This window comes from Bufo bufo, chromosome 1 (genome assembly GCF_905171765.1).
Source record: "Bufo bufo chromosome 1, aBufBuf1.1, whole genome shotgun sequence".
NCBI classification, from domain to species: domain Eukaryota; kingdom Metazoa; phylum Chordata; class Amphibia; order Anura; family Bufonidae; genus Bufo; species Bufo bufo.
In genome coordinates, this window is record NC_053389.1 from 718,558,337 (window position 1) to 718,572,303 (window position 13,967).

The 13,967-nt window shown below is 46.7% G+C and overlaps 1 protein-coding gene across 1 annotated transcript in view; it reads left to right on the top strand.

Annotated features, from left to right (window-relative positions):
* MAP2K1 (mitogen-activated protein kinase kinase 1) overlaps positions 1-13,967 on the top strand; it is a 78,152-nt gene that overhangs the window by 53,787 nt on the left and 10,398 nt on the right. Inside the window, exons 8-9 of the mRNA XM_040414296.1 lie at positions 12,435-12,499; positions 13,556-13,617. Coding sequence (XP_040270230.1) covers positions 12,435-12,499; positions 13,556-13,617 — 127 coding nt within the window. The remainder of the gene's footprint in view (positions 1-12,434; positions 12,500-13,555; positions 13,618-13,967) is intronic.

Below are 13,967 nucleotides of genomic sequence, written 5' to 3' on the forward strand. Positions count from 1 at the left end.
AAAAATATTCCCCTTGATGCCTGTATTGTAGTCTCAGTGATATCGTTAGGTATATAAGACAACAAACTAGAAGGGACTGTGGATGCATTTGACCCTCATACATTCAGTGCTGCCTAATCCGTAGTGGATTGTCATCTGATTTATAAGAAGAAATAAAGATACGTCCACTCTCGAACTCAGAGGACTTGATAGTTACCCCAAATTGGTAAAGTGGTTACTCTAATAAATCGCCAGAGAGGACATTATGAAATATCTAGCTGTCGGTTGTCATTAACCCTTTTGCTACTGGAGCGATAGGCAAACATGGTGCCTGCTCGCACGTGCCGGCAGGTCTCTGCTGTTTCAAACAGCAGAGACTTGCGGCTAATTATCGCAACCGGCAATAATGCCGATCGCGGTAATTAAAGCCTTTTTAGATGCCCGTGATCAAGTGAGATCATGGTATCTAAAGTGTCAAAAACCGGGAAACTTGCACTTCCAGGCATCTTACCAGCATCCTCTGTGGCCCATGAGGATGCCTGTAATTGGTTTCAATGCTCTCAGCCTCGCTAAAGAGGCTGACAGTATTGAAGCCGCAATTGTTATTTTGGCCACCAGGTGGCAGACCAACATAAAAATAAAAAAAACAACATAATAAAAACAGTTATGGCTCAAGGAAGGTAGGGAAGAAAAATGAAAACGAAAAAAAATAATAAAAAAACTCTGGTATCTTAAGGGTTAAGCAATGCTAGCCATTATTATCTAAGTCTTTATACAGAGAAAAACTAGCAAAATTGTATTTATAATTTGGCAAATTGCGTAAACAATGCATCTTTTCCAATGGCTACAGTTGACTGCTTCAGTAAATGACTTGTCAATGTATCTAGAAGACGGCAGCTATGTCATTCAGCTATACGGTCTGTGGAACTGTGGGCCTTTGTCACAGCAAATACTGAGTCGGTCCCTAAGTTCTGTTCATACCTCATAAGAGGAATGCTTATAGTGATAAATCATGGTAATGTGCCTGCTGCCAGACAAGATCGAGAGGTGGAATTTAAAACCTAGGACAGGATAGCTTCCCGACATGTTTTGCTGTAAGCTGTTCCTGCTTCAGGGCACCTGGACCGGCGTCTGTCTGAGATTGGCCCTGGTGATGGGGGTTTCTTTATGACATTTAAGCAGGTGTTTTCACTGACTGGCCTCATCGCTATTTAGGCAACAGCTTTACAAGTTGAAAGACCCATGACTTACACCATCTGTTTGCTAGAAGTTCCTTACCCCCTGATGACACCGGTTTCACGGCGAAACATGTCGGGGAAGCCCTCCTGTCCTAGGTTTTAAATTCCACCTCTCGGTCTTGTCTGGCAGTGGGTACTTTAGGCACACTACCATGATTTATCACTATACGCTACAATATATGAACAGAACTTAGGGACTGACTTGGTATCTGCTGTGACAAAGGCTCACAGTTCCACAGATGGTATAGCTGAATCAAATAGCTGCCGTCTGCTAGATACATTCACAAGTCCTTTACTAAGGCTAGTTTCACACTTGCGGCAGGACGGATCCGACATGCTGTTCACCATGTTGGATCCGTCCTGCGGCTATTTCGCCGGACCGCCGCTCCGTCCCCGTTGACTATAATGGGGACGGGGGCGGAGCTCCGGCGGTGCACGGCTTAAGGCCGCCGGACTAAAATTACTGCATGTCAGGTTTTTTAGTCCGGCGGACTTCGCGTGCTGCGCCGGAGTTCCGCCCCCGTCCCCATTACAGTCAATGGGGACGGAGCGGCGGCACGGTGAAATAGCCGCAGGACGGATCCGACATGGTGAACAGCCTGTCGGATCCGTCCTGCCGCAAGTGTGAAAGTACCCTGAAGCGGTGAACTGTAGCCATTAGAAAAGATACCGTACATTGTTTAGGCCACTTGCCGAATTAGAAATACAATGTTGCTAGTTTTTCTATGTATATACAGGCTTTTTGGCTTTCCGTCTGTGAGATCCGTTCAGGGCTCTCACAAGCGGTTCAAAACAGATCCGTTTGCCTCCGTTCAGTCACCATTCCGCTCTAGAGGCGGACACCAAAACGCTGCCTGCAGCGTTTTTCTGTCAGTCATGTGGTGCGGAGCAAGACTGATCCGACTGATTCTCTGACACAATAGAAAACTGATCCGTCCCCATTGACTTGCAATGAAGTTCATGACTGATCCGTCATGGCTATAGAAGACATAATACAACCGGATCCGTTCATGACGGATGCATGTGGTTGTATTATTGTAACTAATGCGTTTTTGCAGATTCATGACGGATCCGCAAAAAACGCTAGTGTGAAAGTAGCTTTAGATGACGCTGGCGAGCATTGCTTAATAACAGACAGCCAGATATTTCATAATGCCCTCTCTGGCAATTTATTAGAGTAACCCCTTTACCAGTTTGGGGTAACTATCAACTCCTCTCAGTTGAGAGTGGACGTATCTTTGTCTTCTGATAAATCAGATGACAATCCACTACGGATTAGGCAGCACTGAATGTATAAGGGTTAAATGCATCCACAGTCCCTTCTAGTTTGTTATCTTATATACCTAAGGATATCGCTGAGACTACAATACAGGCATTGAGAGCAATATCTTAATCAAGTTCTTTGGGGGGCACATATTCATTCTATTTTACTCATCATAAAAGCAAAATTTTATATAAACGGGACATGACCGGCTGTTTTTTTTTTTTTTTTTGTACCTTTTAGCTATTTTTCTTTGGCTTTCTATTAATATACTCTGGACCACCTTAGGGTCTTTCTGTTTTCATATGCTGTGTATAATGACAGCCATGCAGAAAGATTGTATAGAGAAACCTGGGAGACAGAACCTGTGCATTACTTGCTGCTGTATTAAGAGTTGTCCGGGTTCACAATTTTCACCCCTCCAGCCCCTCTGATATGAGCATTTCATGCTCCAATGCTTTCCCTTGACGTGCGCTGGATCGCGCAGGGCAAGGGCTTGTTTCTTTGCATTTTCACACTGCTAGGCGGAGACTTGAAGCTAGCCGTGTTACCGGTGACGTTACCGGTATTAATGGGCGTTCTTTAGCGCTGCCCTAGCCGTTTTACAGCATGCCCATTAGTGCCGGTGACATCACTGGGAACACTGCTACGCAGAAGCCTTCACCTAGCAGAGACCCGTTACATCTCCAGAGCTAATGAAATGCTCAGATCCTCTTCTCAGAGGGGCTGTCTGGGTGAAGAAGGGGATATGTCTGGGCTCTGAACCCGGACAACCCCTTTTAATGACTCATTCGAATTATATTTTAGTATAGTCGGGAGCAGGGGCGTTGCTAGGGTCTCAAAAGATCTGGGGCACAAGCCCCAATAAATATGTTTGCTGTACTTGCTATACAGCAGCACTTGCCTGTCACATCCAGGGCCTCCAGGTGACGCCTCCTCTCTGTCATCATCTTCTCTGTAGATCTTTTCTCTCATCATCTTCTCCACTCTGTCTGGACAACTTCTCTCAGCCGCCTCGTCTCTGCAGAGTGTGACACACAGACATCTTAGCTTCCTCACATTCTATCATTATCCCCCAACTGGAGTCCCCACAGTGTTATCCTGCTGCTTGCTGTGCCCCCCCCTTCCCCCCAGGGGTGTAGCTATAGGGGGTGCAGAGGTAGCAGTCGCTACCGGGCCCAGGAGCCTGAAGGGGCCCAAAGACACTTGTGCCGGATAAGAAAACACACAAAGCACTGAGGGAAGGGGGGCCCAATCTGAACTCTTGCACCGGGGCCCATGAGCCTTTAGTTACGCCCCTGCCCCCCGTCCCCCCAATACCCCCAAATACTATCCTGAAGAAACATTACTGCCCCCCAAAGTAATAGTGCTCCTCATAGTCCCACCAATAGTAATTCCCTTCTAGAATACCCTCATTAGTAACACTGCCCCAACCATGATAATGCTCCTCAACAATGCCCACATTATTAGAAGAGCCCTCCCATATTAATAATACCCTAACAGAGTCCCCAGTAGAAATAAGGCCCCCTATTGTTACCCCAGTGGTAATAAAGCTCCCTACAGACCCCTCAGTAGTAATAAGGCCCCCATAATGCGCTTTGTAGAAATAAGGCGGATCTAGAAGACCCTCCTATAGAGCCCCCAGTAGTAATAAGACCGCCTATAATGTCCCCTGGATCTGCAGTGCCCCCTGCAGTTATAATCCTCCCTTCACCATACAGTCCCATGTAAATAACATCACCTCCTCCCCAGCCACCTCCAACGCACAATCCCATGTAAACATCACCCCCTAAGGCTACTTTCACACTTGCGTTCGTGCGGATCTGTCCTGTACTTGTACAGGATGGATCCGCACCGATAATACAAACGAATGCACCCGTTCAGGACCGATTCGTTTGAATTTCTAAGTCCCAATACGGATCCGTCCTGACTTACATTGAAAGTCAATGTGTCACGGCGGACGGGATCTCAGATACATAGATAAACCAACAAACCAGATTCTAAGCGAGAAGCAGGGGAAGGGTCACCTCCTAGCAAATCCCTGACTTCTCTCCCTACCCTGCTAAGCCCACATTCAGACCTTGATGGTAGGAATAATGTGTCCTCGTGCCTGGGATAAAATACCCTAGGATCCCTGAGATGGTGAAAAGGGGAATAGGAGCAGCCTGCTCCCTCAGAACCTGGAGGGGACAGAAGACACACAAACAACCTAGACAGCAAACAACAAAAACAGAAACCAAACTTATCTGATCTGAGCTGGAACAGACAATCCTTCCTTCCAAGGCCAGACTGATTTCTATAACCTGCACAGAATACTGGGATTGAGTGAGATTTAAACCAATGACCCCACCCAGTGCACCTGAAGGGAGGCGGATCCAGCACGACTCCAAAACAAAAAACTAAACACGTGCTGCTATTCTGGCCGACCTCCGCACATAGTCAGAGCAGGGCATGACACAATGTGGGACGGATCCGTTTACAATTGCACCATTTTGTGTTAATGCAAAGGGATCCGTCCCCATTGACTTACATTGTAAGTCAGGACGGATCCATTTGGCTCTGCAAGGCCATGCGGACACAAAAACGCTACTTGCCGCGTTTTGGGGACCGCCTCCAAAACGGAACGGGGGGCCGTACGGAGCCGAACGAATGCATTCTGAGTGGATCCACATCCATTCAGAATGCATTGGGGTTAAACTGATGCATTTGGGGCTGCTTGTGAGAGCCTTGAAACTGATCTCACAAGCGGATCCCCAAACGCAAGTGTGAACGTAGCCTAAACATTAAGTCCCATGTACATAAACATCATTCCCCCCCACCATCCACTTTCAATATACAGTCCCATGTAAATAACATCACCCCCTCCCCCAGCCACCTCAAGCACACAGTTCCATGTCAATAACATCCCTTCCTTCAGCCCTAACATACATCCCAGTTAAATAACTTAAATAACTACAACTCCCAGCATTGCTCTGCCTCTCCCTTCACTTACCTCTCCTCATGTACAGCCATCACCATTAGGCTCCTTCTCCTCTTCACTCCGGTCCAATCCTGCACTGGTCACATCCTATCACAGCCTGTTTTGCTGATCACATGACCTGTGATGTCACCACAGGTCCTTCATCTCTTCCCAGTGTATTAGATTCAATTGTATTGCCGTTCTGTGTACGGCAATACAGTTGTATCTAGCAGGCAGGCAGGACATTCGGGGCATGGGACAAAACATCTGGGGCCCAGGCCCCGAATGTTTTAACCTAGCGACGCCCCTGGCCGGGAGTACTTTTTAATACATTAAAACATAGAAAAGGTCATGTAGAAAGTTAAAGTCTGTATTTCTAGAACTGCTTCTACTTAAAGATGACCTATCACCTCTCCTGACATGTATGTTTTAGTAACTACTGGATTTGGATTGAAATTACGTTTGTGTGCATGAGGTCTTAGTCTGATCAAGGGCATCTGTCAGCAGATTTCTACTGTGGGGAGTCGCTCTGGTAGACAGGATTAGCGGACGCAGTATAGAGGCAACAACAAGTTCTTTGGATCAAACAGTTCAGTGTTTTATTCACACTTTAGGCAAGCGACAAAACAAGCAGTCATATTCAAACAAAAAGTCACCTTGCGGTGTTGGTGGTAATTCTCACCATGCAGCAATTCTGCCTCAAAGAGTCCTTGCTGATAGCAGCACCAATCTGTTTTTACGCCAAACCGGTAGTAAGCCTTCATCCAGTCACAAGGCTCCCAGACCTCAACAAAGACATGGCTTCTGAGCTCAGCTGCCTATTTAAGGACCGCAAGGTGCTGCCAAAACCCGGACTGGCATTTAAAGTCCGGTATTTGACCTCACCTGGCTGTAAATCAGCCCAGCAGCACATGCTGGGAGGAAAATACCTGTTTTCCCAGACCAAACCTCTCACTGTGTCACATACCCTTCCCCTTTGTTCAACCCTGAGGGGGTGAACACACTCCAGACAGTGTACCCAGGACAGGGCATCCGTGTTTCCCTGTAACCGGCCTGCCCTGTGTTTCACAGAAAACTTAGTTTTGTAGGGAGAGAAACCATCGGGTGACCCTGCCATTTCTATCCTTGGCCTGGCTCATCCACTTGAGAGGGGGGTGGTCAGTCACCAGGCGGAATGTTCTCCCCAATAAATAATAGCGGAGAGATTCTAGTGCCCACTTGATAGCCAGGCACTCTCTCTCCACTATACTATACCTCGGCTGGGGTGAGATTACGGCTGAAGAAGACAACGGGATGCTCCTCCCTGTTGACTTCCTGAGACAGTACAGCACCAAGGCCTATTTCGGAGGCATCGGTCTGTACTATAAACTCCCTTTTTGAAGTCGGGCGTCACTAAAACCGGGAACCTGCACAGGGCCGACTTCAAAGCGGAGAAAGCCTCTTCTGCCCGATCATCCCAGCGAACCATCATTGACTTGTGTCCCTTCAAGAGTCCTGTCAAGGGCGCGGCTAGAGTATCAAAGTGGGGAACAAACCTCATGTAATAGCCCACCATTCCCAGGAATGACTTTATTTGCCTAGTGGTGACAGGTCGGGGCCAATTCCGTATCGCCTCTATTTTGATCCCTTGGGGTTTGATGACTCCGTGCCTAATGACATACTTAGTCTCTTCTAACCATATCGCACATCCTATCGACTTTCCCAGTCGGTACTGTGGATGACCATATCGTCCAGGTAAGCCGAAGCGTACCGACTATGTGGATGAAGCACAATGTCCATCAGTCGCTGAAAAATGGCGGGGGTGCCATGCAGACCAAAGGGTAAGATCTTTATATTGATACAGCCCCTCAGGCGTGATGAAGGCAGTTTTGTCTTTGGCAGCCTCCGTTAAGGGCACCTGCCAGTACCATTTTGTGAGGTCCAAAGCAGAAAAATACCGGGCTTAACCTAACCTCTCGATTAGCTCATCCAGCTGGGGCATGGGTACGCATCAAATTTGGAAATCTCGTTAAGTTTTCGAAAGTCATTGAAAAACCGCAAAGTCCCGTACAGCTTGGGTATCAATACTATAGGACTGGCCCACTCTTTTTCACTCCTCAATGACGTCTAGCTGCAACATTAGCTGCACCTCCTCCGATATATGGCTTGTCGCCGAGCCTCGGGCACTTGGCATGGTTTTAATCTGACTTTTGCCTGAGGCTCAATGACAATGTTATGCTGGATTACGGAAGTGCGTGCAGGGAGGTCCGAGAACACATCCGTGTTCCGACTAACAAACTCCCTGGCCTCCTGAGTCTGTTTAGAGGAGAGGCTGTCAGCAATTTTTACTGTGGCAGCCGCCTCTCTTGCATCAGAGGGGCTGGTACCTCTTCTAGAAAACCCGGCCGCGGGCTGTCTTCATTACAGGTCTCCCTATCTTTCCACGGTTTGAGTAAATTCACATGGTAAACCTGTTCCGGCTTTCACCGCCCTGGCTGGTGTACCTTGTAGTTTATATCTCCAATTTTCTCGAGTACCTCGTAGGGCCCCTGCCACCTAGGAACTTACTGTCCACGGTCGGCACCAGAACCAAAACCCGATTACCCGGGTTAAAGATCCGGACCAAAGCCTGCCGATTATAGACCCGACTCTAGGCTCTCTGAGCTGCCTCCATATGCTCCCTAACAAGAGGCAACACTGTGTCTATCCGATCTTGCATCTGGGTAACGTACTCAATGACACTTTTATGTGGAGTGGGTTGTTCCCACACCTCTTTGGCCACATCCAAGAGACCGCGAGGGTGTCTGCCATGTAGCAGTTCGAAGGGCGAGAACCCAGTAGAGGCCTGGGGTACCTCTCGCACTGCGAACATGACATAGGGCAGAAGGAGGTCTCAGTCTTTCCCATCTTTAGACACTACCTTTTTCAACATATATTTTTTAAAATGTTTGGTTAAACCGTTCTACCAGACTGTCCGTTTGCGGATGATAAACGGACGTCTGTAGTTTTATGTGCAGCAACTTACAGCGTTCCCTCATCACCTTGGACATCAAATGGGTCCCCTGGTCGATCAGAACCTCTTTAGGTAATCCTACTCGGGGAAAACATCTCCATTGACTCCCTAGCTATAAGCTTGGCTGAAGTATGTCGCAGTGGCGCCGCCTCCGGGTACCAAGTGGCATAGTCTAGAATGACTAAGATGTGTCTTGCGGACTTTAGTACTGGGCCTATGAAGTCTATAGCTATTCGGTCCAACGGTACTTCGATAATCGGGAGAAGTACTAGGAGACTACGGAAATGTGGCTGGCGGCTAGTTATCTGGCACATTGGGCAAGACTTACAAAACTCTTCCACTTCTTTGAATATGCTGGGCCAGTAAAACCGCTGTAGAATACGAATCTGAGTTTTCTGCAACCCCAGGTGACCCCCGAGAGCGTGTTGGTGGGCTAGATCTAACACAAGCTTGCAATGAGCCTTGGGGACCACCAACTGTTCAATAGGCTTACCCCATAGTTGGTTTACTCGATACAACATATCTTGATAAAACAAAACATGCAATGCAACAGCTCTCTACAAACCAAATTAAGTACAAAAATGCTTAATAATTGCTAGTTCTATACTTATAAATTAGAGATGCTTGGCAAATCATTTTGTACTAAATTATTTGATCCCGTCTGCCGCACGTCAAGGCGATCTCTGTAAGACTGGTTCCTAACACTAAATTCTACCTGTTATCTGCCATGAGGGCTACCATACAATTCAGGGAGTGTAGGTTTCACATGCATGCTGGGCCTGCTTTTATTTCTGTCATCTTTGGTGCCAAAATTGCTTTGATTTGCCAAGCATCTCTAATTTATAAGTATAGCCTTAGCAATTATTATGCATTTTTGTACTTAATTTGGTTTGCAGAGAGCTGTTGCATTGCATGTTTTGTTTTACAGTGTTGTTCTCAGCCATAGCAACGTGCGCCTGCGCATTGGGATGTGCTGACTGACCCCCTTTTTCTTTTTAACATATCTTGATTAACCACAAAACTGGGAAACACTGTGAACCACAACAACCTGGGGGAGAGTCAGTGTTTCCCAGTTTTGTGGTTAATCAAGATATGTTAAAAAGAAAAAGGGGGTCAGTCAGCACATCCCAATGCGCAGGCGCACATTGCTATGGCTGAGAACAACACTGTAAAACAAAACATGCAATGCAACAGCTCTCTGCAAACCAAATTAAGTACAAAAATGCATAATAATTGCTAAGGCTATACTTATAAATTAGAGATGCTTGGCAAATCAAAGCAATTTTGGCACCAAAGATGACAGAAATAAAAGCAGGCCCAGCATGCATGTGAAACCTACACTCCCTGAATTGTATGGTAGCCCTCATGGCAGATAACAGGTAGAATTTAGTGTTAGGAACCAGTCTTACAGAGATCGCCTTGACGTGCGGCAGACGGGATCAAATAATTTAGTACAAAATGATTTGCCAAGCATCTCTAATTTATAAGTAAAGAACTAGCAATTATTAAGCATTTTTGTACTTAATTTGGTTTGCAGAGAGCTGTTGCATTGCATGTTTTGTTTTACAGTGTTGTTCTCAGCCATAGCAACGTGCGCCTGCGCATTGGGATGTGCTGACTGACCCCCTTTTTCTTTTTAACATATCTTGATTAACCACAAAACTGGGAAACACTGACTCTCCCCCAGGTTGTTGTGGTTCACAATCTACTATTAATACATTTTCCCAGGCGCGGGATAGGGTTGGGTCCCGAAGTTGGGCGGTACCAAAATTATCCCCGGAGACATTGAGGTCTGCCAATTCAGGACCCGGCGGCAAGTCCTCCAAGTCTCCCACCATCACACTTAGTGGGGTTGTCTCCCCCTCTTCCACCGAAGTGGCAGTCACTCCTACCGCTGCCCCTTCGGTCTCAGGTTCCCAGGGTGCTGGTTTCCCCCCTGAGCCGGCCACTCTGCTAGGGTTACCCCTGTGTTATGGGTATCAGTCACTCTCATAGCAGGCCACAGTGCCGGGAAGTCTCTCCCTATTATGAGTTCATAATGTAGATTTGCGGCGACAGCCACCTCGTGGGTTCATCTACCGGCCACCATGTTTAGAGACACCAGCGCGGTGAGGTAGTCTTTTAAGTCTCCGTAGATGCACATCACCCCGACTTTCCGGCCAGTATACTCAGTGGACCGTACCAGGGTAGCCCTTACTAGGGTCACCAGACTCCCTGAATCCAGCAGAGCCTCCGCCAGAGTGTCTCCCACTTCCACCTGGCACAAGTGATGTAGAGACTCTGGGGCACCTGTTGCACACAGCCTCCTGGCATATAGCGACTGACGGTAGCTGTAGTTAGTGTCCATGGGCTCAATCTGATGGGGACAGTTAGCCCTTACATGGCCAGGCTCCTGACACCGCTAGAAAACTATTGGAGCCAGGTCCGCCGTGGGTACATCCCGGATGAGTTTTATCGGCTCAAATCTCCGGGGCTGGGGTGGAGATTTCCGGGGTTTGCCCGCATCCTCCACCAATTGTGGGGACTCGCTCTGGTAGACAGGATTAGCGGACGCAGTATAGAGGCAACAACAAGTTTTTTGGATCAAACAGTTCAGTGTTTTATTTACACTTTAGGCAAGCGACAAAACAAGCAGTCCTATTCAAACAAAAAGTCACCTTGTGGTGTTGGTGGTAATTCTCACCATGCGGCAATTCTGCCACAGAGTCTTTGCTCATAGCAGCACCAACCTGCCAACCTGTTTTCACGCCAAACAGGTAGCAAGCCTTCATCCAGACACAAGGCTCCCAGATCTCGACACAGAGACATGCCTTCTGAGCCCAGCTGCCTATTTAAGGACAGCCAGGTGCTGCCAAAACCCGGACTGGCATTTAAAGTCCTGTCCGGTATTTGACCTTACCTGGCTGTAAATCAGCCCAGCAGCACATGCTGAGAGGAAAATACCTGTTTTCCCAGACCAAACCTCTCACAGTACCTATGACACTGGCTGACCTGTTACATGTGTACTTGGCAGCTGAAGGCATCTGTGTTGGTCCCATGTTCATATCTGCCCTCGTTGCTGTGAAAAATTATGTTTTAATGTATGCAAATGAGTCTAATTAGGTTGTGTGCATGATGGCATAGTAACATTGAAAAAAAAAAAACATATCCATCAAATGCAACTTATTATTGTACAGCGTTGATCCAGAGGACGGCAAAATAACCCCTTGTGAGATAGTTGCCAATTACCTCATATTAACGATAACAATTTCCATCTCCAAAAGTTTGGACACAATAATTAAAGGGGTTATCCCACCTTCTAATTTCATCGCCGCGTCTCCTGTTCACTCTGTACTAACGCCTATTTCCTGGGGCGTTGTTCTTTCTATTGATGGGCAGCTCGTCAGCGCTCTGCTAATCAGTTGACTCCGCCTCCCTTACGTGAGTGCGCGCTCCCGTTATAACCGAACTTCATTCTGGGAGATGCCGCAGCGCTTTCTCTACCCTCTCACGTCCTGCATTCCGCGGCTCTGTTTCAGAAGCAGCACAAGGGAATGAAGAACCGCGCATGCGCGGCTGGCGGCGTGCACGTTCATGGAAGAAATGCAGCCACACACTGGAAGGTGGTTTCGCTCGCCGCGCATGCGCGGCCATTGCATTCGGCCGGCAAAAGGTGTCTGTAACTAAGGGAGGACACAGTACAACAATGAGGTAAAAGGGGCAGGTTTTTAGCGAGAAGGGTAGGAATTGGCTTAAACATTATATTTAGGAAAATGATCATTGTCGCAGCGTGGACAAATAAAGCGAGGATCCTTTTGATGGGATAACCCCTTTAAGGCTGATGGGGCACAGTGACGTCTGTGACATGTACTAATTAAAAAAAAAATAATAATTTAACTTCTGAAATGTGCTAAACATTTTAAACCATCAAGTAATTTTTTTGCACTCAGAGCTGCTGCTCTCCACAGACATTATCTTGTGTTGTAATCTCTAAAACTCTAACTCTATTGCTTTGCTTTTTTGCAGCCTATGGTCCGGACAGCCGACCTCCTATGGCCATTTTTGAGTTACTGGATTATATAGTGAATGAGGTAAATTTTCAGTCCATTTATGTGTTGGTGTCTCCTGTGCATGTTACTTGCCTCTCTCTTTGTGTGTACTGCATTAAGAAGAAGTTTGTCCAGGATCAGTTAGTCTTGTGTTTTTTTTTCTATTTTCTATTTATATGGGGTTAACTGTGTAATTCTTTGCTCACATCCTAAAAAACATGGTGGGACAGCCGTCACGTTGTCTCTACAGCTTACAATTTGTTGCTGTGGGGAAGGAAACAAGGGGCTCTTGAGCTGCAGAAGATGCCACGTATGTCTAGCCTAAAGACAGCTATACTCCAATAGCTGATGGCTGAATGATGGTTCGGCAGACAGTTATCTCTCCTGGCTACCCCATACCTATACACATTTGTTTTGGCCTAAGGTGTACTTGTACTCAGTGGGGAGAAAACTGCTGACAGACGCTACTGGCAGTGGTTTTACTACCAGGAGAACAATAGGATTGGGGAGAAAATATTAATTTCACTCGATCCTTCTCCCCTCAACATCATCTAATAGGTTCAGGAGCTCTGTGGGCACATTGGACTTTTGGCCAAACCTGACATTTTCAGCATCTTTAGCCAACGATACACTAATGGGTATGGGGGCCTTAAGACTTTGATTCACTTACCCTGGACTTGAAGTGGAGAACTGTCATAAGCCAGTTGATCCATGCTCCTCTGAAAGAGATCCAGGCCACCATGAAGCAGGCAAAGCCACCCAGCCTGATGCAGGTTTTCACTCATTCATCAGGTGATCAGCGGATCCTTTACACAGGTCCTAGGAATGCTCCTTACCAATAGTTGCACTGATCATTGGCCTATGTAAAGCCTCTAATCCACTTTTCAGTTTTATTTGCACAAAATCATTTTGCAAAGTCACCAAGCTCTAAAGAGAACATTTTCTCTTGAATCAAAGCATTGTTTGTCAGGTCGTTTTGGAGAAATACACCAGAAAAGTATTGGGATGCTTCTCTTCCCTTTACTTATTGTGTATTTATTGTGTTTTTACATATTTTACATAATTCTCTGTGTAATGCAGTTTCTTCTCCACTTTCAGCCACCTCCGAAGTTGCCCAGTGGAGTGTTTGGAGCAGAGTTCCAGGACTTTGTGAATAAATGGTGGGTATGACCATTATGCAGGCAGATGTATCCTGTTCCTTTGCTTATATTGTACAAGTGAATTACACTTCATGGATGTCTGGAAGGAAACACAGTCCTCTAGGTGTCAGTTGAAGGCCTCACGCATTGTCATGGGGCATGAATTGCTGTTTCAGAAATGTCCATGCTACAGTGAATTAGACTTGTTCTTAAAAGAAAACATGTCATCAAAATGCAGATCAGTCTGCAGGCAGCATTTTATAGAGCAGGAGGAGCTGAGCAGATTGATTATAGCTTTTTATGGGAAAAGAGTCAGTATATTGTGTACTTTATTCATTGAAATCTCAGCAGTCATGTGGGCGGTACCACTC